The following is a 21,151-nucleotide window of genomic DNA, read 5'->3' on the forward strand; positions in this document are numbered from 1 at the left end:
TAATTTGCATATTACTCTTTTATTAGATAGGATGATTTACTTCTTTGCCTTTTCCTAAAAAATGCATTCTCTGTGCCATTAAGATAAGCAGCCTGGATTATGCCATAGTTAATTGGCAGAGGGAGAAGAGGTAAACAAATGATTTTAAGTCATTTCTCTGTAAATCTTTAGCATTTAAAAAAGTATTTCTAAAAATTATTTCTTTAAGAAGATGAAAAAATTCGGTACCAAAAGTAGTCAAAGTAAGTGGCTGCTATTGACTGAGTGTACCTCGTGTGGCCCAGGAAGTGTTGCCCACACTGTCAGTGGGGCTCAGTCAGACGTCAGACAGAAAGACGTGGTTCATGTCAGAGTGCTCTTGTATGGGCCCCTCATCCAAGCCACTCCCTCATCTGTGGTTCAGACGCCTCCTTTCGTCACCTGCCCCTTGCAGGCTCTGTTCCCCTGGCATGTGGTGACAGTCACTGCACTTACAGAGACAGTGACTTGACACACGGTGGCGGTCTTGCTCTGAGCTGACCTGAGTGCACATTTGCATCAGCTTCTCACCCCCTGACCACAACCCTGGCATCATCACACTTCTGAGTTCTGCTCTATTGTTTCCCAAGTGGCTGGTGGGAAAAGTCCGAATGGGGACAGGGCAGTGGATGCAATGACCACACCTCCTTGGGAGCCATCCCACGTGTGGCGCCTTCAGCCAGGATCTTTCCACTAACTTGGTCCACTGACTGAGGACTCTCCAGATGGTCCCTCTGGGGAATAGTTGGTGACGTGTGACCCCTTTCATGCTGCTCCTGCGTAAAACAAGCAGGGTCCATAAAATGTACAGGATATAGGATGAAAAGGTACAATTTTAGTATGCTAAGGAGAATTAGGATTATAACAGTCAAACTAAAAATAGGCCCCTGGTCACATCTTATTTTACATTTGTTCCCTTACCTTGATCATGTGCCTCAGCCTTCCCAAGACAGTCGTCATCTCATTATTATGCAGGTGATGCATGTTGGAACCACTGAATGCTGGCAATGCTATGAAAGAGTAATCTTTATAATTAGCTATTGCTCTTCGACTCTGTGTGGAGGTTCATTTAGGTGATGGGGACTGAATTTCAGTGACAAATATCTTTAGGAGGGAAATGAATGCTAGGCTCCCATTTAGAATCATTGTCCTTGTTTCTTACATGTTTATATTTAAGTTATTTTCAAGCACATTTGATGAAAACAGCATTCACAATTGATTTTTAGCAATATACACCTCTCTAGGCTGCTTTCCATAACATGTGAATTTAGGTTAAAATTCCCCATTCCTGGTGTTTCACATATTGTCCGCTGAAAGGTTTAGGGCAGACTCTTGTCTTGGGAATCAAGCATTTAAACTCACGCAGCACTTTGTGCTAAGGGCTTATTACTTTCTCCCCTGAAACACATAGAAGAATTGAAGGGAATTTTCCACATAAAGAGGGCAGACACCAGGCTATTAAGGAAACATAGTTTTGATTCATTGCTTTCATACCGTTTTGAGTGGCGACCAGGAAGCCTCGTCATTCATTGCTCCTCAAGGATTTTGATGTGAGGACTAAATTGACACTTTCTTAAATATCACCATAAAGTCTCATGTTGGAAGCATTGCAATCTCACATTTTGTTTACTGCCCATAGGATAATTTAAAACAACTATTTGGCTGCTATGTTGTCTTATTTTGTTGCAAAGAAAGGCCTGTCAGGGAATAATTACCCCTCGTTAAAGCGAGTCTGCAGAGGGACATTTTCCTCCACGCAGTTGTGTGAGCGTTTATGTCCTAGTGTCCCGTGCTTGCCTATCTTCCCGGGGTGGCCTGTTCTATGCTGATGGTGAACTTCCCGTAAAGAGTCAGGAGCAGCTGGTTGCTTGCTTTTTGTGCTCTAAATTAGAAAATGATACGCAGTTAATGTCTGTGGTCATCGGTGAAGATAAAACTGCTAATGCATTTCCATTGCTCATGACTTGTAGGACTTTTGGCCTTTTCTGGAATATGTATTACTCGATTCTTTTCTGTAAAAAAATACGTAAATCAAGTTGATTGGTTACGGGAAAGCTGCTCAGGCAGCCAGACGGCTGTGTGGAGACGGCTGTGTGCATCAGTCTAGCTTCTCGGGGTGCTTGGGTTTCTTCCAGAGCAGATGGCCAGGCTGATGGGTTGGTGCCCATGGTTACAGCCACTTGATGCCACTCCTCTTATAAGAATGCCTCTCGCTTACACAGCAGGGAGCATATTGGAAGGTTGTGGGGTACACAGAGTCAATGGGCACTTCAGGTGTCCCCCTGGAAAGTGGGCAGGATGCCCAGGTGCTCTGGAGAGTCGGCAGCAGGAACCTGGACGTGATCTGGGGAGCAGTCAGCTGGCACCCAGGCTTCCAGGGCAATGTGCCCCTCAGATGTGCTGCCAAGGCTGCGTCTGACTGCCAGGCCTGGCCCCTGTCAACATCCCCCTCAGGGGAAGGCTGCCTTCCAGGGGGAAGTGAGGTCAGGCCAGAGCAGTGGTCGGCAAACCGCGGCTCGTGAGCCACAAGCGGCTCGCGAGCCGCGGTTTGCCGCTCTATTGACTAATGAGTTTGCCGACCACTGGGCCAGAGAATAAGTGCTGTTCATTGTAGGATGGTTGAGGAATTTTAAGAACATGAGGTGGAGAACTTGAAGAAATAAGGGCAGGAGACATGCCTGTCTTCATACCCGTCCTCTTCATGGGTGTCTACATGAGTGTCAGCCAGGCGGTGGCAGGAAACCGCATTGTTCCCCAGGTGTTTAATCTGCTTTCTTCTTTCTAAACCTGTTCTCAGTCAGGTCAATGTTTTGTATTTCCTTTTTCCTCTGAAGACTTGTTGTAGAACAAAAAACATTGGAGAAATATGGATCCATGGTGCCTAACTTCTTCAGTAGAACCCCCCCCTCCCCCCCGCCAAAAAAAGAGGGCAAATTTCAAAATGAACACCAGCAAAGTATTTTTTTGGCTCCAAGTATCTCCTAGATTGCTGTCTGGTTCTGTTTCAGTCTGTAAATAGAGATGATAGAGTCAATTTGTGGCCTACGTACAAGGTATTATTTCAATACCTTAATGCTTTAGCAATGAATAGGTAATAATTATATAAAACATGTACATTTTAATATGTAATTAAAACAGTAATTCCAAAGAATAATAAAGATGTATCCCGTTTCACCATTTTCCATTTTGAAACGTCTAACCTAGTATTTAGAAAGCTGGGAGAAAACCCTGAGAAAGGACACCCCAAGGGCAGTTCTATGCCATGCAATCCCACGGGACACTGGAACATGACAGTTCTGCCAGGGGCACCACAACCAGTGGTCCAGAATAAGAAAAAGTTAACGCAAGCCACAGACTTGAAGTGGAATTTTCAAGAATGTTTTTGATCTCTCAAAAAGTCAGACGTGGAGACTTATAATCTTACTTTTTAAAACACAGGAAGATAAAATACATTGTTTGTAATTTTATCTAAAACTTTTGATAAAAGTTGAAAACTTCTCTAACCTCAAAACAGTTTGGAGACGATAATCCTATAAATGAAAATATGACTCAATTAAGTAGCTTTGATGAGCAAAGTAACTGTGTTACCCTGTTTAAATGAAGTTCTCCTGTCTGCTTGCATTTAAGAGTGAGTTCTGCTTTGTTTTGTGTTTGAATTGTGCACGGAAATACTTGGTGGAGACGGGAGCTGAACTGAGAGCAGACAGCTGGGGAAGTAGCCCCATCCCTGACTACAGGCTGGCAGTTCCCAGCCAGTTCCACCCAGAGCTTGTTCTTGGAAGTGGAAGAATAGCCAGGGCAAATGGAAGCATGATTGCAAACAACTTGTATGGTATGATCCCTTTTCTGGCTGAAAAAAAAAAGTCTTTCTAAATGGTATATTTAGTAAGAAAAAAAATCTAAAAGGTACATACTCAACTGGACAGGTGAGAACAGGATGCAGGGTTAATATTCTTTTTCTGTTTTATTCAGCTCTTTTTTCTTAAAAGGCATGAATTGCTCTCATCAGAGAAAATGGAGGAAATTACATGAAATTAGCTCAAAAGTTGGGGATATGCTGTTTTTGACTTGTGTCTTTCCCTGACCTTAGCTCTCTATTACATTTTGAAAGTCTCTGTCACACTAAACATTGAATATGGTTATATCCATGGATTTGACTGGATTTCTCCTGAAATTTGTGTTGTAGGAGTGTTCACTGAAATACATTTTCTGTTAAAACAAGGACACAGCCTCAGCTGCTCCCCATCTTTTAAAGGGCACTATTTTATATTTTCATTGATTTTTTTTTTTTTTTTTTTTTTTTTTTTTTTTTTTTAGAGAGGAAGGGAGAGGGATAAAGAGAGAAACATTGATGTGAGAGTGAAACATAGATCACTTGCCTCCTGCATGCACCCTGACTGGGGATCAAACCCGCAACCTTTGGGTGCATGGGACGATGCTCAACCAACTGAGCCACACCAGCCAGGGCTAAAGGGCACTTTTATTAGCACTCGTAATTAGCGGCTGTCTTGCCACAGTGGAAAAGGCTGTGAAAGGAAATAAGCAGAGATAGGCTCCAGTCCATGTTTGTGCATTTGGCTCCTTCCTGGGGCTAGTTGACATTTGTTCATAAGAAGGACTCTCCAGACAGGAGCAGCAGGGCTGATCCTATAAGACGCGCCCTGAGTTCAGAAGGGAAGACCAGGCTGCTAAAGGCAGAAAGGAGGACTCTCCCCTCAAGTAGATTGATGGTCCTGCTGCTTTTCAGTGGTTGGTTTGGCGCTCAGATGTATTTCCCAGGGAAGCAGGCACTTAGGTGCCATGGGAAGAACTCCTGGACTCCAGACACATGTCCCCCTCCTGTCCTCCGTGTCCTGGAGCCTGGCCCAGCAAGTCACGGGTCCGGTGGCCTGGACTGTGTCCGGCCCTCCACTTGCTTTGCTTTGCCACTTGCTGGCTTGGTAACTTGGCACAGCCTTAACCTTCAGGCCTCAGAGTTTCATCCATAAAAGGAGGAGAATAGCAGTGCCTGCACCACAGGGTCACGTGAGCATCGATAGTGTCGGAATACACAGAGCCCTGAGGTATGCCTGGCACACAGTGAGAATTCAGCAGGCATTAACGGTGTTATCAATGCTAGTAGTATTTCTGTGGGAATATTATGTATATAATATATGTATTTATGTACACGTGTATATGCCCAGGTGTGTGTATTGTTCTGTAATGCTCTATGTTACAGCGATGCTCTAATACAGGGGTCCTCAAACTTTTTAAACAGGGGGCCAGTTCACTGTCCCTCAGACCGTTGGAGGGCCGGACTATAGTTTAAAAAAAAAAAAACTATGAACAAATTCCTATGCGCACTGCGGGCCCGGGACGAGTCGGCTGCTAAGCAGGACAGGCAGCGGCACCCGGCGGGCCGGATAAATGTCCTCAGCGGGCCGCATGTGGCCCGTGGGCCGCAGTTTGAGGACGCCTGCTAGATAAATACTGTTGTTGGAGGAGAAGGAACGTGCAGCTACCCGAGACTTAGCTCCTTTGCTCTCTACATGTTCCTCGGATGGGAACTCCTAAATTAGAGGTTGCCCATGTAAGATGAGAGGAGGAGGATTTTTGTTTTCCTGCTGGCAGAGGGCTCAGTGAATGGCGGTGTCATTGGCATTTGCAGATGTGGCTGCCGTTACTGGATTAGTCCTGGGATGGAAATCTTGACAACTGCCTGTTGTTCCCTTAACTGTTTATGTGCCCTTAATGCGTGTTTGAGCCCGGCCAGGTGTTTGCTGTCAGTAGCAGCACACTGGAGATGTGTTCATTGAGATTGAGAGCAGCTGTCATTCAGGTGTTCCACAACCACAAGTAGCAGAGGCAGATCTAATATTTTAGAGGCTGGAAGTGGCGTGACAAGTAAACAGGGATGCAGACTGTCTGATTGAAGTCATTTACCCTTGAGCACGTTGCTTCTGAGGCACATGCTAAGGCTGGCGTGCCCCTTCCTCTTCCAGCGTCTTTAATTCTGCTCTTTGTCCCTTTGCTGTCACTGCAGCATTGGCCACACATAGCTACACACCCTCTTCCTTCTCTGTGTGTACGGGTCACCTCTGTGCAGTCCTGAAAATCACTGGGATCACCCCCTAAGTCACAGCCCTGTGGACACGGAGCTGTGCAGTTGGACTCACAGTTTCACCCTGGGCCGAACCCGGAAGGTGACAGATGGGACTGTAGCTCTTGTAGCCATGATTTAATTTATTGTTTTTGATTATGAAAGTCACTGAAATCCCTAGGAATTCTGCTTATTGGGATTATTTTTTTCACTTTCTCACCCAGTTTATCTGCTTGGATGTTTTATTTCCTAGGAAGGTGTTAATGGAAATAAAAAGTTTACTTGGTTAATTGAAACAACAATTAACCAAGGAATGGTACTTTACTCATCAAATTGGGGACAGTTTTAAGGTTGAATAGCCGGGTTGTCACAAGGGTGCAGAGATGGATGCTGCTGAGCACAGATGTGAGACCGGCCCGAGCTTGCTGCCCAGGTCTGCCCCTCACTTGTTGCCGTACACACCTCTCCTCACCGCCCCTCCTGCCTGTAACTGGGGGCTAGCCGTGCCTGTCCACTGAGTCGCCACAGAATAGACTGGTTAGCATACCTAAGATGCTGAGAACAGCATACTGCAGGCAGCCAGTGCAGTGCACATGTCTAGTGAATGGAAAAGTAATACACACTGTTAGTGTGGGTGCACAGTGATACAGGCTTTTTTGGAAGGTATTCAGGCTTTATTAAAATTTTAAATGCACTTTTTTTTTATTATTCTATTCCCTTCTTAATGATCTATCTTAGAGATCTCTTTGCAGCCATATAAAAATTAAGTGGAATGAAGTAACTGATCATATATTTACATTACTGAATACCATCTAACAATTAAGAGAGGTCAGTTTATTGTGTATGCAGTTCACATATTACACATGATCATCTGTACACATATGCATACTTACATGGAAAGATCTGCAAGGTGGTGCATTTAGTAAAAAAGCAAGTTGCAGAAGAATATACATACTGTGGCCCTGCTTTTCTTTTAATGTAAATATCTTGTGTGTCCACATATTTTATATGTAAATGCACATTATAGAGACTGGAACTTCACATTGAGGTGTTGGTGGTGGCTGCCTGCGGGCAGGGGAGGGTCAGCAGGAACTTGCACCTTTTGCCGTGTGTTCTTGTGCAATGTTGGACCTGCTCATACACGGGTGCGCTCATGTCATTTGTTTTAAAATTTCATGGAAAGAAAACTTCACAGTGAACAAAGAGGCACTCAGTCTTCTAAGCCAGAGGCCAGGAAAGTGCCAGGAAAGGACACGGGATAGAGTCCAGGTCTGGGCCCGGGTCTGGATCTCACCAAGCCTACCACTCACTCAGCAACTAGGTCACCATTTCTGACCTGTGACGTGGGGGAAGAGTGGTGCCCCGTAGGTTTGTGAATTAAGGGAGTCACCATGTGTGAGGGCTCAGGACAACTCAGAAATACAAGTATCAACCGAGCAAGACCGTGTCATCAGGCAGGAGGTGCTGTGGCCTCCAGGTCTTGCAGAAACGTCTGTGGCAAGGCGGAGTGATGAGGCCGAGCACTGAGTGTAGGAATTCACGTGCTTCTGTTCTGCCTTTTTGCAAATCTGCCAAGATTTGAGTCAGGGTCTAGTTGTCTCTGACTAGCAGGGACTCTGGTAAATATGAATTCACTAGAGGCTTGGTGCATGAATTCATGCACGGGTGGGGTCCTGCCAGCCTGCCTGGATCAGCCGATTGGGCCCAGCTGGCCAGGGGGAGGGGCCACAGGTAATTGGTGGGCTGGCCCACCCCCAATTGGGGTGGGAGGGGCTGATTGGGGGTGGGGCCAATCAGGGGGAGGGGCTGAAGGCAATTGGCTGGCTGGCCCCACCCCTGATGGGGGAGGGGGGAGAGGAGAAGGATCAGGAGAAGGGGGCAAGGCAGGCTGGGGGGAGGGGCTGGGGTGGTTGGCTGGCCGGCCCACCCCCTGGTCTAACTCCTGGTCGAGGGGACAATTTGCATATTAGCCTTTTATTATATAGGATGGTGATAGGGGTTGAAGTATTGTAAGATTAGTGTCATTGGTTGACATTTTAAGTGAGGATTCTCAGTCTTTTGTAATTATCATTTTATAGAGGTAAGTGAACATTTCCTTTAACAAATGCAGCTCTAATTTAAGGTGTTTAGTACATTTTAGAATGTTGCTTCTCAGTCACTATTAAACATAGGAAAGTGGGTCTGGTAATTAAGACAACAGACTGCATGCTGTTGGATCTTAAGGAAACCTTTCCCTCCTGGCTTCTTGATTACTAAACATCAGTATTCTCGAACCGTCCGAACTTGGGCTGTGCCATGGCACATACAGCCTGCACTTTACTTTCATGTGACTTTTTAATACAGCGTATGAGTTTTCCAGGGCTCTCTTAACACATTACCTCCCACTGGGTGCCTGTGCACACAACAGTCGGTTCTCTCTCAGTTCTAGGGTGCAGAAGGCTTGGCTCAGCGTGTCAGCAGGTGGGTTTCTTCTGGGGGCTCGGAGGGATAATGGGTTCCAGGCCTCTCTCCAGCTTGTGGTGGTGCCGGCAGGTCTTGCAGAAACCTGCCGGCACCACCTTGGTGTTTCTTGGCTTGTAGGCGTGTCACCCTCGTCATGGCCTCTGTCATCACAGGGCCTCCCCCCTATGTCTGGGTTTCCTTTTTCTCTTCTTAGAAGGACACTGGTCGTTGGATTAAGGGCCCATCACCCTACTCCAGGAAGGCCTCGTCTTAACTGATTGTATCTGCCAAGCTCCTGTTTCCCACTAAAGTCACATCCACAGTTCTGGGCATTAGAACTTGGACATATCTCTGTGGGGACACAATTCAACCCACAGCAGGTACTCAGGCTCATGATTTCTGACTCTCACCTGGGCCTTTGCCAAGTACAGTTGCAGGTGAGGAAGTCCTGGCTGCAGGCAGGTTGCTCTCTTGTATTTCAAACTTCTGATGTGTCAGGGTCTTTGGAAAAGGAAAAGCCAAGGAAACCATATAGATCCCATGTAGTTTCTTATTATTTGGCTCTTATTATTTGGGCAGACTTTTTTTTTTTTTAATTCTTATGCAAGGATTTTATTTTATTGATTTTTGGAGAAAGAGGGAAACATTGATGTGAGAGAAACATCGATCTGTTTGTTGCCTCCCACACATGCCTCAATCCTGGATTGAACACCCACAACCTGGGTATGTGCCCTGACCAGGAATTGAGCCCACACCTTTTGGTGTACAAGATGATGCTCCAACCAACTGAGCCACTTGGCCAGGGCGGCTCTGCCCTTTATGATTGCTACACAAAAATTCTATTTCCAGGGTCTTTTATGCTTCTCTTTTTATTGAGAGCCTAGAGGCCTGGAGCATGAAATTTGTTTGGGGGGAGGAAGAGTGTCCCTCAGCCCAGCCTGCACCTTCTCCAATCTGGGACCCCTTGGGGGATGTCCGACTACCAGTTTAGGCCCGATCCCTGCAACTGTTCACAGTCTAAGACTGCCAGCCTGATAGCCCCCTAACTGCTCCCCTGCCAGCCTGTTAATGCCTAACTGCTCCCCTGCCAGCATGATCATCCCCAACTGCCCTCCCCTGCCAGCCCGATTGCCCCCCACTGCCTTCCCCTGCAGGGCTGAGGGGACTGGGGGACTCCGGCTGAATGAGACGGGGCTGAGGTCACCGGGGATCTGAGGCTGGATGCTGCAGGGACTGGGTGAGGCGGGGCTGAGGGGACTGGGGGACTCCAGCTGGATGAGGCGTGCGGCGCCTGCCACCCCCTGGCGGGCCTGAGGGGACTGGGCGCCACCATCTTGTGGCTGTGGGCACTGCCATCTTGTGAGGGCATGGCAGTCAATTAGCATATTCCCTCTTTATTGGCTGTGGGCGCCGCCATCTTGTGAGGATATGATGGTCAATTAACATATTCCCTCTGTATTAGATCAGATAATTGACATATAACATATACTTCTTTTAAAAATATACTATTACTTGATTCAAATGAGATCTCCTTTTGCAAATTGAACTTTCATGTTTCCTCATTCATACTTTTAGGTTCGTGATATTTGGAAGCTAAATAGCAAACTTCTATTTTTATAGTCCAGTTTTTAGATCCTAAAACTACATTAAACATTTGTAGATGGAAAATTATAAAAATAATGTGATGTTTATGGAAGAATCTTTAGTTTGCAGGGATAAAGTCCATGATCTTGGAAAGATTTCATTTGTTTGATAGTTCAGTCAGACACTAACTGCTGACACTACTGCAGAAGCAGGGAACAGCAGTGACCAGGAGGTGCAGACTGGAGGAGGCAACACAAGAGAGTCAGAGGACACCCTCTGGGGAGCTGGGAGCTAGGAGCAGGTGCATATTTAAGCCAGCACAGAAGACAGGGAAGGGGAAAGTCATGAAGACATCTGCGGGAACTTCCAGGAAGAGGCCAGGAGGAGTGCAGAAGCCCCCAGGTGGGGCGGGGTGGGCTGGGCACTGGAGGAGAGTGAGAGTGGAGATGAGGCCAGGAAGGGGTGGGGGCAACCATGGAGCCCAGGGGCCTGGGCAAGATGGACCGTGGATGCAGAGAAACCGTACTTTATCCAAAACCCCATATCCTGTGACCATAAAGCATGTCACAGCATGTCGTTCATCTGAACAGTGTGCCTAAGAACCCGCTGACCAGAGTGGCATAGCATCAACCTCATTTCCGGTTCTCACACGTCGAGTTGCATTTGAGCCTACACCGGTCACGCAGAGCTTGGGCTGGACAAGCAGAATCCTCTCATTTACATTCCATGTTATCATCATGTTCTTAGAATCGTTGCTCTACCTTTTTAACCATGTCCAAAACTGGAACATGTAATCTTGCAGAGACAGGGTTGGAGAGAGAGAACTGAACTAGTCTATGGTGGGTGTATATGGGAGGGGCAGATGTGAATGCTGTGGTGTCTTCATGCTTCCGAGGTCCTTTTAAAATTGTCTGGAAACCCAGAAGTAGAATTAATAGACCCTATCAATAACAGGGCCCTTACAAACTACGAACCCTGGAAATGTGGCAGCCACGCCTGCATTCAGGAGTCCTGAGGGGCCCAGAGTGGCTGCCTGTGGTGTGCATGGATCCTCGTGTGCTTATGATGACGTCATTGCCTCTGTGTATTCAGACAAAACTGCTCTTACAGGCCCACGGATGACAGCAACCAGCCCCCCGGCCGGGGCGTTCTCTCCATGCACGGGCTGACATATGGGGTCATCCGGGTGGACTCAGAAGAAAAGCTGTCTGTACTCACCGTGCAGGACGTCGGCCTCGTGATGCCCGGAGGTGAGAGGGGGCCCCGGGCCACAGACAGTGCGGGAGTCCAGTCAGGACCCCAGATGTGGGCGGTGGAGGGATCAGTCGCATCCCCGGCCCCTCTGGCAGGAGTGCTCACAACGATGCTTAATTCCAGTCTCCTCACATGTTTGTTAAACTTCACAGTTGGTGGTAATGCTGCTCCTCCTGGAAACCCAAAATGTTCAAGAAGCTGACAAAAGGCTTCTATGCCTCCTTGTGCACTGGAACCGGGGTTCCCTTCCCCTGGGGGGTGGGGGGTGCGGCTGCTCTGTACCCCCACGGCCCTGGTGGCTTCTCTGAGGGTCAGGCTCTTGCGGGTCACCCCCGCGACACACTGTGCAGAACTGGGTGCTAGCTAGGTTTGTAGCAGCTGCATGAAGACTGAGGGATGGGGGTCTGGTTATTTAGTGAAACTTGTTTTAGCAGTAGAGCCCCTTTGAAAAGCCACAGAAACCATTTCCACAAATGAGCAGAGAGGCCCCAGGTTGAAGGGCCCACCGGGCCCTGCACTTGGGCTGCTCCTGTGACTCTGTGGGGCTCCAGGAAGCACAGGGAGACTGGCTGCTGGCAGGAGAGGGGAGCCCACCCTCTGATTTGCAGAATACCCTCACCTGGTCCTGCTTCTCACATGCGTCCCCTCTCTCGGGACCCTCGTGGGCACTTAGGCCCTCGTAGTGGAGCGGGCTTCTTTTTCAGGTGCAGGTCCCCCTTGAGTTTGGACCTTCTCCTCACGAGCCCTCCGCACGTGGGAGTGCAGTCTCACCTTGTAGGGGGACAGTCACATCCAGGGACAACACGGCCCCTCAGACACATGCGTGCACAGCACTGGAAATGCGGACGTAGCTTCCTCACAACCAGCACGCGCCACAAGTCGGAGGCGCACGCACCCCTGCACTGTTGGTGTGAGGCCTGTGTGGACCCTCGCGGGAGCACCCCCAGGGCCCCTCTGCACGGGGCTGTGAGCCGGCCGGGCTTCCTGGAGGTCCTTGCCTGCACATAAAGTCTCCTTCTCCCGGGGCCCTGGTGTCACAGAACCCTTGCTTACACCCTCCAACCGTCCACATGCTGTATGTCTCAGGCCCGCTGCACACTGCCAGCCTTAGCCAGGCTTCCTGTCTCCTTTTCTTTCTGCCTTTAAAAAAAATTATTTTTGAAATATAGATCCCGTGGTTTAGCTTCAAAAGATTCAGGTTGTACAATGGGACACCTCCCCACCCCCCCCACACACACACACACACTGATGGACACACAAATTTGTTTTTTCTGTTTTTTTCTATTTCACGTAAAGAGAGAATAATGTGGGTTTTTCCTCTGTTCAGTGTCACCTGGTTTACGGCACCCCGTCTTGTATCTTAGAGCTCGTTTGTCAGTACGTAAGGAGCTCTCCTTCCTTCCCAGGCGGGCAGGGTACGGTGTTGGAATACATGTAATTTATTCAATCATCCCCCAACCCCGGTGATTGTCTCACTTGTGCTGCTGAACTGTGTGCCCTGGATGACTCGTCAGTGCTTCATCTGCACAGATGTGAGGATGGTCAAATGGGAAAGTCCTAGAAACTGGATTTGTTCCCAGGGCAGATGCCCACATAACTGATAACATTGGGTCCTTTGGGAAAGCCGTGAAGATTAGCATTCTACCACTCGGGAGGAGTGGGAGGGGATGTCCCTCTCTCTCCACTCCCTCCTCCCTATTGTGTTACCACACTTTTTTAATCTGATGGGTGAAGAATGTTGGGTATAATTTTGTTCTGAAATTTTCTTCCCATGAATGAGCTGAATGTCTCCTGCATTTTGTTGACTCAGTTTCTTAGACGTGGCACTTCCTGTCACCTTAACTCCAGTACAGGGTGGCTGGGCTGACACGCGTCCACCTCGCTGAGCCGCCAGCTCCCTAATCAGACCCACAGTCTGGTGGCCAATCATGGTGTGAGTGTCATGGCAGCGCCAGGCATGCATGCCACAGACGAGAAAACTAGCATCACTGAATTTCCTGCTGAAATGGTCAGTTTGGAAGTTCTCAACCAATATTCTGTGAAGGGCCCCGGCTTGACAGGGAATCTGAGATCAAAGATTACAGTTTCCACAGGAAGCATGCAGCCTCCACCCAGAAGAGCTCAAAAGACTCGGGCAAGTGTTTTGTGCTCCTCAGTTGGTGAAGTCGAGGTTGCGTCCTGGAGGCTGCGTGCGTCTTGCTGGTGGTGTGGCTGTGGTTTATCTGAGTGTCATCCTAATGTCTATGCAGAAAGGGCTACTCCCCTTTCATATGATTTGCACATTAAAATTAAAGCAATTGGAATGATCTACTGACACCACAATTGTGAAACTTGACATTTTGCTGCAACATGAAAAGTCATGACTCACTTTAGGGAAAATGACCAGCTGGCTCATTACCTCCCTGTCATGTCAAAGTTGCAACTTTATTCCTATTTATTGGTGGTTCCATTCGTATTCATCTCTCTGTCTCCATGTATCTCTCTCTGTAACTCACTGCCCCTCTCTCCCTCTAATGTTTCCTGCACTCCTTATTCTGCGTCCAGCCATCATGTGCTCCGTGAAGCCAGACGGGATCCCGCAGCTGTGCAGAACAGACGAGATCGGGGAGCTCTGTGTGTGCGCGATTGCTACGGGCACGTCCTACTATGGCCTCTCGGGCATGACCAAGAACACCTTCGAGGTAGGTCTAGGAGCGCCATTGCCAGGTGCACAGATGTGAAAGATAAGTTGATAATTTAAAAAACAAACATTTTTATAGTCATTAAAATGGCTGCACTTTCTCCTGCTAGTGTCAAAAAAGGGCAAATACAGTTTCTTAAAAATGAGCCTTTTTAATATATTACTGTTCTCATCTTTGCCTGTTTAATAAGAGCACCAGGGACAGTGGGTGGGTGGAGGGACGAGAGCATATGGGCACAGCCTCGCTGGCGGGGGAGTTAAGGTCCCCCTTCATGGCTTGTCAGCCCAGGCCACACTTGGCCAGGCGTGAACAAGTGTGCACGCTAAATAACTATCTCCACAGCATGAGCAGGCAGGCATATGTGGGGTGTGTGTGTGTGTGTGTGGTGAGTGTATTATGCTATGTGTGCACGTGTGTGGGGTGTGCAGCGTATACATGGGTGGTGTGTGCACACAGGTGATGTGTGTGTTATGTGCACACATGTGTAGCGTTAGCACAGGCACACACACACGTTGGCCTTGTGAGTGAGAGGGTGGGTGCACTCAGCAGTCGGGAGCTCAGCTGCACCTCCATGTCCTCAGAGTTTCTACCATTGCCCAGTGATGCCGACCCAGGAGGAGCACACCTCTGATGAAGTGGTCAGGGGAAAGCCTGAGTTGTTTGGGGATAAGTTGCTTAATGTTTAGAACTGTGGTTGTCGAATGAATGCAGATTCACATTTTTCAAGACACATCTAAATAAAATCCCCATCTCCTTTTCTGTGCAATTCACCTGCCAGGTTTGTGGACAGGTGTAGAATCTGAACACATGATTTACGTCCTTTATATTTTTTAAGTGTAGTTCCAATAAGGAAAACTATTTTAATGAATTGTGAACATTTCACAACTAAAAGATGTTATTTAAAATGCCCCTTGATTCTTCTCGTTTTTAAAAATATATGTTTTTATTGATTTCAGAGAGGAAAAAAGAGAGAGAGAGAGAGAGAAACATCCATGATGAGAGAGACTCATTGGTAGGCTGCCTCCTGCACGCCGCACACTGGGGATCGAGCCCACAACCAGGCATGTGCCCTGACTGGAAATCAAACTGTGACCTCCTGGTTCATGGGTCTACGCTCCACCACTGAGCCACACCAGCGGGCCCCATTTATCACTTTTATGCTGTGACTTTATAAGCAGAATTAGTGTTTATTAGACTATTGTTCATGACCTCTACGTGTCACCTCTTAAGAGGCTCAGAAGCCGTGGTAAGAAACCTGCCAAGGGCCCTGCCTGTGGGCCAGCAGGACCAAATTGTAGGGTGCTGGGTGGGTAGGGGAGGTGCCTTCCAGGTTTGTGGTGTCTGCTGGCGGCAGCTGCCAGGCCTGGCTTTCCCAGCCAGGGCCCAGGTTAGGAGACACAGCTGAAGAGAAGCAGACCCATGGGCTCCGAGGAGGAGGGAGGAAGCAGGCATGGCTGGACACTCACAGAGCATGCTTCCCCAGGTATTCCCTGTGACGAGCTCGGGGGCCCCGGTCAGCGAGTATCCCTTTGTGAGGACAGGCCTGCTGGGCTTCGTCGGTCCCGGGGGACTCGTCTTTGTGGTGGGCAAGATGGATGGGCTTATGGTGGTCAGTGGGCGCAGACACAACGCCGATGACATCGTAGCCACAGCCCTGGCCGTGGAGCCCATGAAGTTTGTCTACAGGGGAAGGTGAGTGCACCTTCTGTGCAGTGAGCACAGTTACACTTTTTATATAAAATGGCATAAATTCCTTAAACCAGTGGTCGGCAAACTGCGGCTCGGTTTGCCGCTCTGTTGACTAATGAGTTTGCCGACCACTGCCTTAAACTGATGGGACTCAGTGTACTCTTATGTAAAAGGAAGCAACTGGACTCAGTGACCTTTGAGATGCCATCGAGTTCTGAAATGTCCAGTTTTATAGAAATTTTCTGAGCCCCATAAATATATTTTCATTAACTTCTCCTCTAAGTTAAATAAAAATATCCATTTGAGAAACGTTATTTTTAGTAAAAAAAAAAAAAAAAAAATATTCAGAGAGTCAAATATTCATCTTGGTTCAGGTCCTTCCAAAAGACCCAATGATGATAGGTGAGTGACCAGTTTACACGGAGCACTGGCTCCCACTCCCTCCCCCTGACTGTGCCCCTGCCTTGCTGGGCACAGGGGCAGTGTTGGTGACTACAGCCCTGTGTTTTGCTAATTTGAAGAAAGTCATCAACTGCGTTAGAACTTTCAGTGCTGCAAGCTAAGGGAATCGGAGAAATAGACACTGGATGAGGCATCACCACTTTTGGATTATTCTTAAACCTCTGAAAAGTGGCGCTGGTGTTCGTGTCGCCACTCTCCCATGCTTATGCAGGAGACTGCATATCTAGTAGAAAACTTATTTCACAAACGCAAAATTTCTACTCATTTGGAGACTATTGCTTCACAGGTGCAAACACAAGCTGTGAATTGAATGGTTTTCTAAACTTCAGCAGTTCCAATAAACGCACCGAACTCCTTCTGCCGGTGCTCAGAGGCTTGTCACCAAACCTGAGGAATGGCCTTGGGGAATGCAGGCACTTCTAGCTCAAGCTTGGTCAGGCTCCTCCGCCCAGAGCTGCACTCTCGGTAGTAAGTGCCTGGGACTCTGCTCTTGTGATGGCTTTTCCGAGGCAGCCCTCGGTGCTAGGACCCCCTCGGCCTATAGTCAGTGGCTGTGAAGCTCCTGATTGCAGACTGGTCCTCCTACAAGCATCTCCGGCCTGTGCTCACTGTGCCTCCCCTCTGTCCCTGCAGAATAGCTGTGTTCTCGGTGACCGTGCTGCATGACGAGAGGATAGTAATCGTGGCCGAGCAGCGGCCCGACTCCACGGAGGAGGACAGCTTCCAGTGGATGAGCCGCGTGCTCCAGGTAGCCCTTCTCCTGCCCTCTCCCAGGCTCAGGGCAGCTTTTGTAGCATTTTTTAGGTTGTGGCCAACCCTCATTGACTGTGCTTCTGTCCCTGACTGTCACTCCATTTGGTCAGAAATTGCATCAACCCTGATATATTTGTGGGAGAATAGCTGTTAGACCAAGATTGGTAATCAGGGTTTGCAAAACTGGCTCCTGCTATTCACATGGGGAGGTCGAGAGTGTATATCTTGGGAGTATATTTTTTTCTCCAGATTTCCTTTCTCAGTGTGTGTGGTATCCCACAATCCCTCCATAATGATGCAGCTCGGCGAGATTCAGCCCGGCAACCCCTCTCTGACCTTGGCACCTCCCACGGGCTGCTCCACAGGGCTGCATGTGCTTCCTGGGCTGTGGACAGTGTTTTGCACAGGTGCCTGATGTCTCTTCACAGTACCTGTTCAAACACGGTCTCCTCTTGTGACTTCCAGGCGATCGACAGCATCCATCAAGTCGGGGTTTATTGCTTGGCCTTGGTTCCTGCAAACACCCTCCCCAAAACCCCGCTCGGTGGGATCCATTTGTCAGAAACAAAGCAGCTTTTCCTGGAGGGCTCGCTTCACCCCTGCAATGTCCTGATGTGCCCCCACACTTGTGTCACAAACCTGCCTAAACCTCGACAAAAGCAGCCAGGTATGCCTGGGGGCTGGGAGGGCTTGTGTGGAGTCTCAGGTGGGCCTCTGCAGCCCATGGTGGTGGTGGTGGTGGTGCCACGCCCACTGGGCCTCGTGAACGGAGGGGATTCTCAGCCCTGGAGGAGTGGGCTTGTTCTCCACCAGCAGTGTTTTCTGCAGGCGGGTGGTGGAGTACAGGGCTCTGCTGGGCTGCAGATCCACTCAGGGCGGGCAGGGGTGCAGGACATCTGGAGTGAGGGGGTGCCCGTGTCGTGGGCCTCCTTCCTGGGGCATCAGACCTCCATCTGCTGGGGCCTCAGGGACGCACAGAATTTCTAGTCACGGTTTCCTCACACACAAATGAGAATAACGCTTCCTTGCGTGTTTCATGGGTTCGTTTAGGGATCAGAGCAGCTAACACGTGGGAAAGCATTTGGAATTCTGTGAAGAATTGTGCAAACCGGTTTGTGACGTTGTTATGAGAGTGAGCGTTTGCCTAGTGCTTGGCGGTGTAGGGGACACATAGTTATTTGTCATCTGACTTGCTCCTCCTGGCAGTGGAATGGATCATGCTCTTCAGGGTTGCACAGGTACCATTGAAAGGGAATTTATCTCAAGATGGTGCCTCGTGAGGAAGCAGATCCACCAGTGTAGTCAGAAGGTCCCGGCCTCTGGCTGGGACGTGCAGACAGATGTCAGAGGATGTTGGGGTGATGGAGCGTGTAGCCTGTTTCACATACTAACTCCTTCATCTCGGGGAGCACTAGGAGGGGGCGCTCTCCTCTCCTTTCACAAATGAGGAAAATGCTTCACCCACAGCTGTGGCACCAGCGTGCGGTGGAGACAGACCTCGAACCAATGGCCATTTGCCCACCTATGGAGTGGCAATCGGGCAGACTTTACAGCGAGGCAGCCACAGGCCCGTTGAGTCATCTTGGCCGCATGCCCATGTTAGCTGCAGGGACCATCTATACTCAAGGCTTACACCCCAAGAGTGAGATTGGATGAGTTTGGTGGGGCAGGTGGTCCCTCGTTTAATGTGAGGAGAGGGTCCTTGCCACGAGGAAAGGGGTCAGGACTTGAGTCCAGGTCTGTGACTGCCCCCGGGGTCCCTGCAGCAGACGTCTGTGGAGCAGTCAGAATGCAGCTTCCCCCCTTGGGATTTTGGTCTCTCCTAGGGTAAGAGAATTCTCTTACACAGCCTAGAAAGTCAGTTTGCAGGCATCACTACTCTCTTGTTTTTGTCCTACTTCTGTCTTGTTAATTATTTTCTCATATTCTAGATTTCCTTAACTGATATTCCTTCCTATTTTCCCCCCTCACCTTCATTTCTCCTCTCAGTTCCTGGTATATGTGATTGCTGCAACCAAGCATAGAGTTGCGCTGACTGAAGTCTTTCTACTTTAAATTCTGTGGGTGCTCTGGCTTCACGTGGGGTGTGCACAGCTCCTCTTTGTCTCCTGTTGTCTCAGGCATGGCCTGCCCTGGGGACGCTCTGTCTGGGCTGGTTGTTTGGGTGTTGAGGGTGTTGGGCTCTCCAGGGTCCTTGTGCACTCCAAGGTGACTGGCACGTCTCTGTCCTGCACACCTTTACTCATCATCAGACACCCTCGACCTAGTGTCCCCAGGCATGCAAGTGTGGAGGAGGTGGTGGAGCCCCCAGGTCAACCGTGTAGGACAGATGTCTATGGATGGGGATCACTTGCAAGTGCATGTGATTCCGGAAGTACGGGGTGCAGCTCACCTGCCAGATGTCAAGAAACCCGAAAGGAGAAACGTGGCCAAGGGGGAAGGCCGCCTTTCCTCGAGGGCGGGGAGGGGTTGGGGAGAGCGCGGTAAAGGTGACCAGGAGATTTGGGTCTGCTCTAACACTACAGCATGGTACATACAGCATGCTTACGGGCACTGATAAATGTAGGGAAAGAATTTTGTATTGATATTTGGTATCCCACTTGTTAAATATTGAGAGGTTAGGTAAGTCCGTCTCTTTAAAAAAGCAGTTTTTTAGCAAACACTAAATGGCAGCTGTGAGGTGCCTGTCGCCATTCCTTGCTCCGTTGATGATCTGTGGTGTCCCTTAGACAGGTGACATTTCCCTGAGGCCTCCGTTTCCATGAATTCAGGGAGGAAAATGGACTCTGATTTCCACGGTGCCCTTGGAATAAACATTTATGATTCCAAACGAGTACTTGGCAGCCAAAGTGCACATTTAGTGAGGCCCTTTATGGGTGAGGGTTTTGCTAGATGCTTGAAACAGAGCCCCTAAGACAGTGGTCGGCAAACTCATTAGTCAACAGGTGGCAAACCGCGGCTCGCGAGCCGCAGTTTGCCGACCACTGCCCTAAGATGTAGATCATTTGTAGACAACCTAATTGCCCTTTAACTGGATGAATTTGTATTTACTCAGCTAACAGCACTATTGCTGCAACAGTATCTTGAGTACAAAACTGTTAAAAGACCTTTAGCCCATCAGTTAGGCTAGCAACAAAATGATAAAAGCAGCTTCCAGCTCTGCAGTTCCCTGGATGTATTTTATCAGGACAGCTGGAGGAGACCAGAGGAATGGCCAGGGGGAGAAACGCTGTCCTCGCATGCACCTGCCCTGTCCCCGCACAAACCGGCCAGGCAGGAGTTCACAGGTACCAACACAGAGCTGGAGTTGCTGGCTTGTAGATTTGTAAATCTGTAAGTGGGAGCGTGGGAAGAGAGCAAGTTTGGGTTCATCTCAATCTTATATGTTTGCATTCTGAGGGGTGAGGTAAGGATGTAGGAGTGTTTTGCACACGCCCTCTCCAGTCAACAAGGGAGAGAGCCTCCATTCTCCGTAAAGGATGAATTTTGCAAATAAAAGCAGCAGGAGAGCTACCTGTCTCCCCGCAACATTAGGAACATAGAACCTCGAAAGTCTGTGTGGGGAATGAGACACGTAAAGTCCAAGCTTTGCAGCCGGAGAAGTAAATTCTCAGCGAGGCGAGACCGGACTCAGAGACAGAGAAGCCCTAAATAGGCACCTTGGAATCGTGCTGCCCCGCAGAACAGTGCTTTTCCAACAGTAGTTGGGATTCTTCAAAAATTGTGGAGAAGCCTTCTGTTTAGGCCAGTTTCCAAGTTGGCTTCTTAGGAGAACTGTCCTGCCCAGTCTCCACAGCCAGGAAGAACGCTGGGCACTGTGCCGCCGGTTCTAAAGCTGGGAAACCGGTGACAGCTTTAGAGCAGCAAGGCTGTGGACGAGGCGCTTGTCTCTGCGCAGCAGCTACCTCACTCCAGCCACTCAGCAGTGCCGTCCTTCCAACACGCGCCACACAGCCTGACGTTCTTCTTCAGAGTTTCTTTTATTGAACGTATTGGGGTACAATTCTGTAATGCATCATCTGGGTACTGTATTGTGTGCTCACCACCCAGCGTCAGGTCTCCTTCCATCACCATTTACCCCCTTTACCTCCTCCTACCTCCATCACCCCCCTTCCCTCTGGGAATCGTCATACTGTTGTCTGTGTCTGTGAGGTGTTTGTGTGTTTTGTTTTGCTTAATCCCTTTACCT

At 48.9% G+C, this 21,151-nt stretch overlaps 1 protein-coding gene across 4 annotated transcripts in view; it reads left to right on the top strand.

Moving 5' to 3' along the window:
• Nucleotides 1-21,151, top strand: part of DIP2C (disco interacting protein 2 homolog C) — a 421,423-nt gene that overhangs the window by 317,632 nt on the left and 82,640 nt on the right. For all 4 annotated transcript variants that reach the window (XM_080656660.1, XM_080656661.1, XM_080656658.1 and 1 more), the window contains 5 exons: nt 11,234-11,373; nt 13,922-14,058; nt 15,542-15,750; nt 16,843-16,957; nt 17,428-17,629. In XM_080656660.1, coding sequence (XP_080512786.1) covers nt 11,234-11,373; nt 13,922-14,058; nt 15,542-15,750; nt 16,843-16,957; nt 17,428-17,629 — 803 coding nt within the window. The remainder of the gene's footprint in view (nt 1-11,233; nt 11,374-13,921; nt 14,059-15,541; nt 15,751-16,842; nt 16,958-17,427; nt 17,630-21,151) is intronic.

The sequence above is a fragment of the Plecotus auritus genome (assembly GCF_963455305.1).
Source record: "Plecotus auritus genome assembly, chromosome: 1".
NCBI classification, from domain to species: domain Eukaryota; kingdom Metazoa; phylum Chordata; class Mammalia; order Chiroptera; family Vespertilionidae; genus Plecotus; species Plecotus auritus.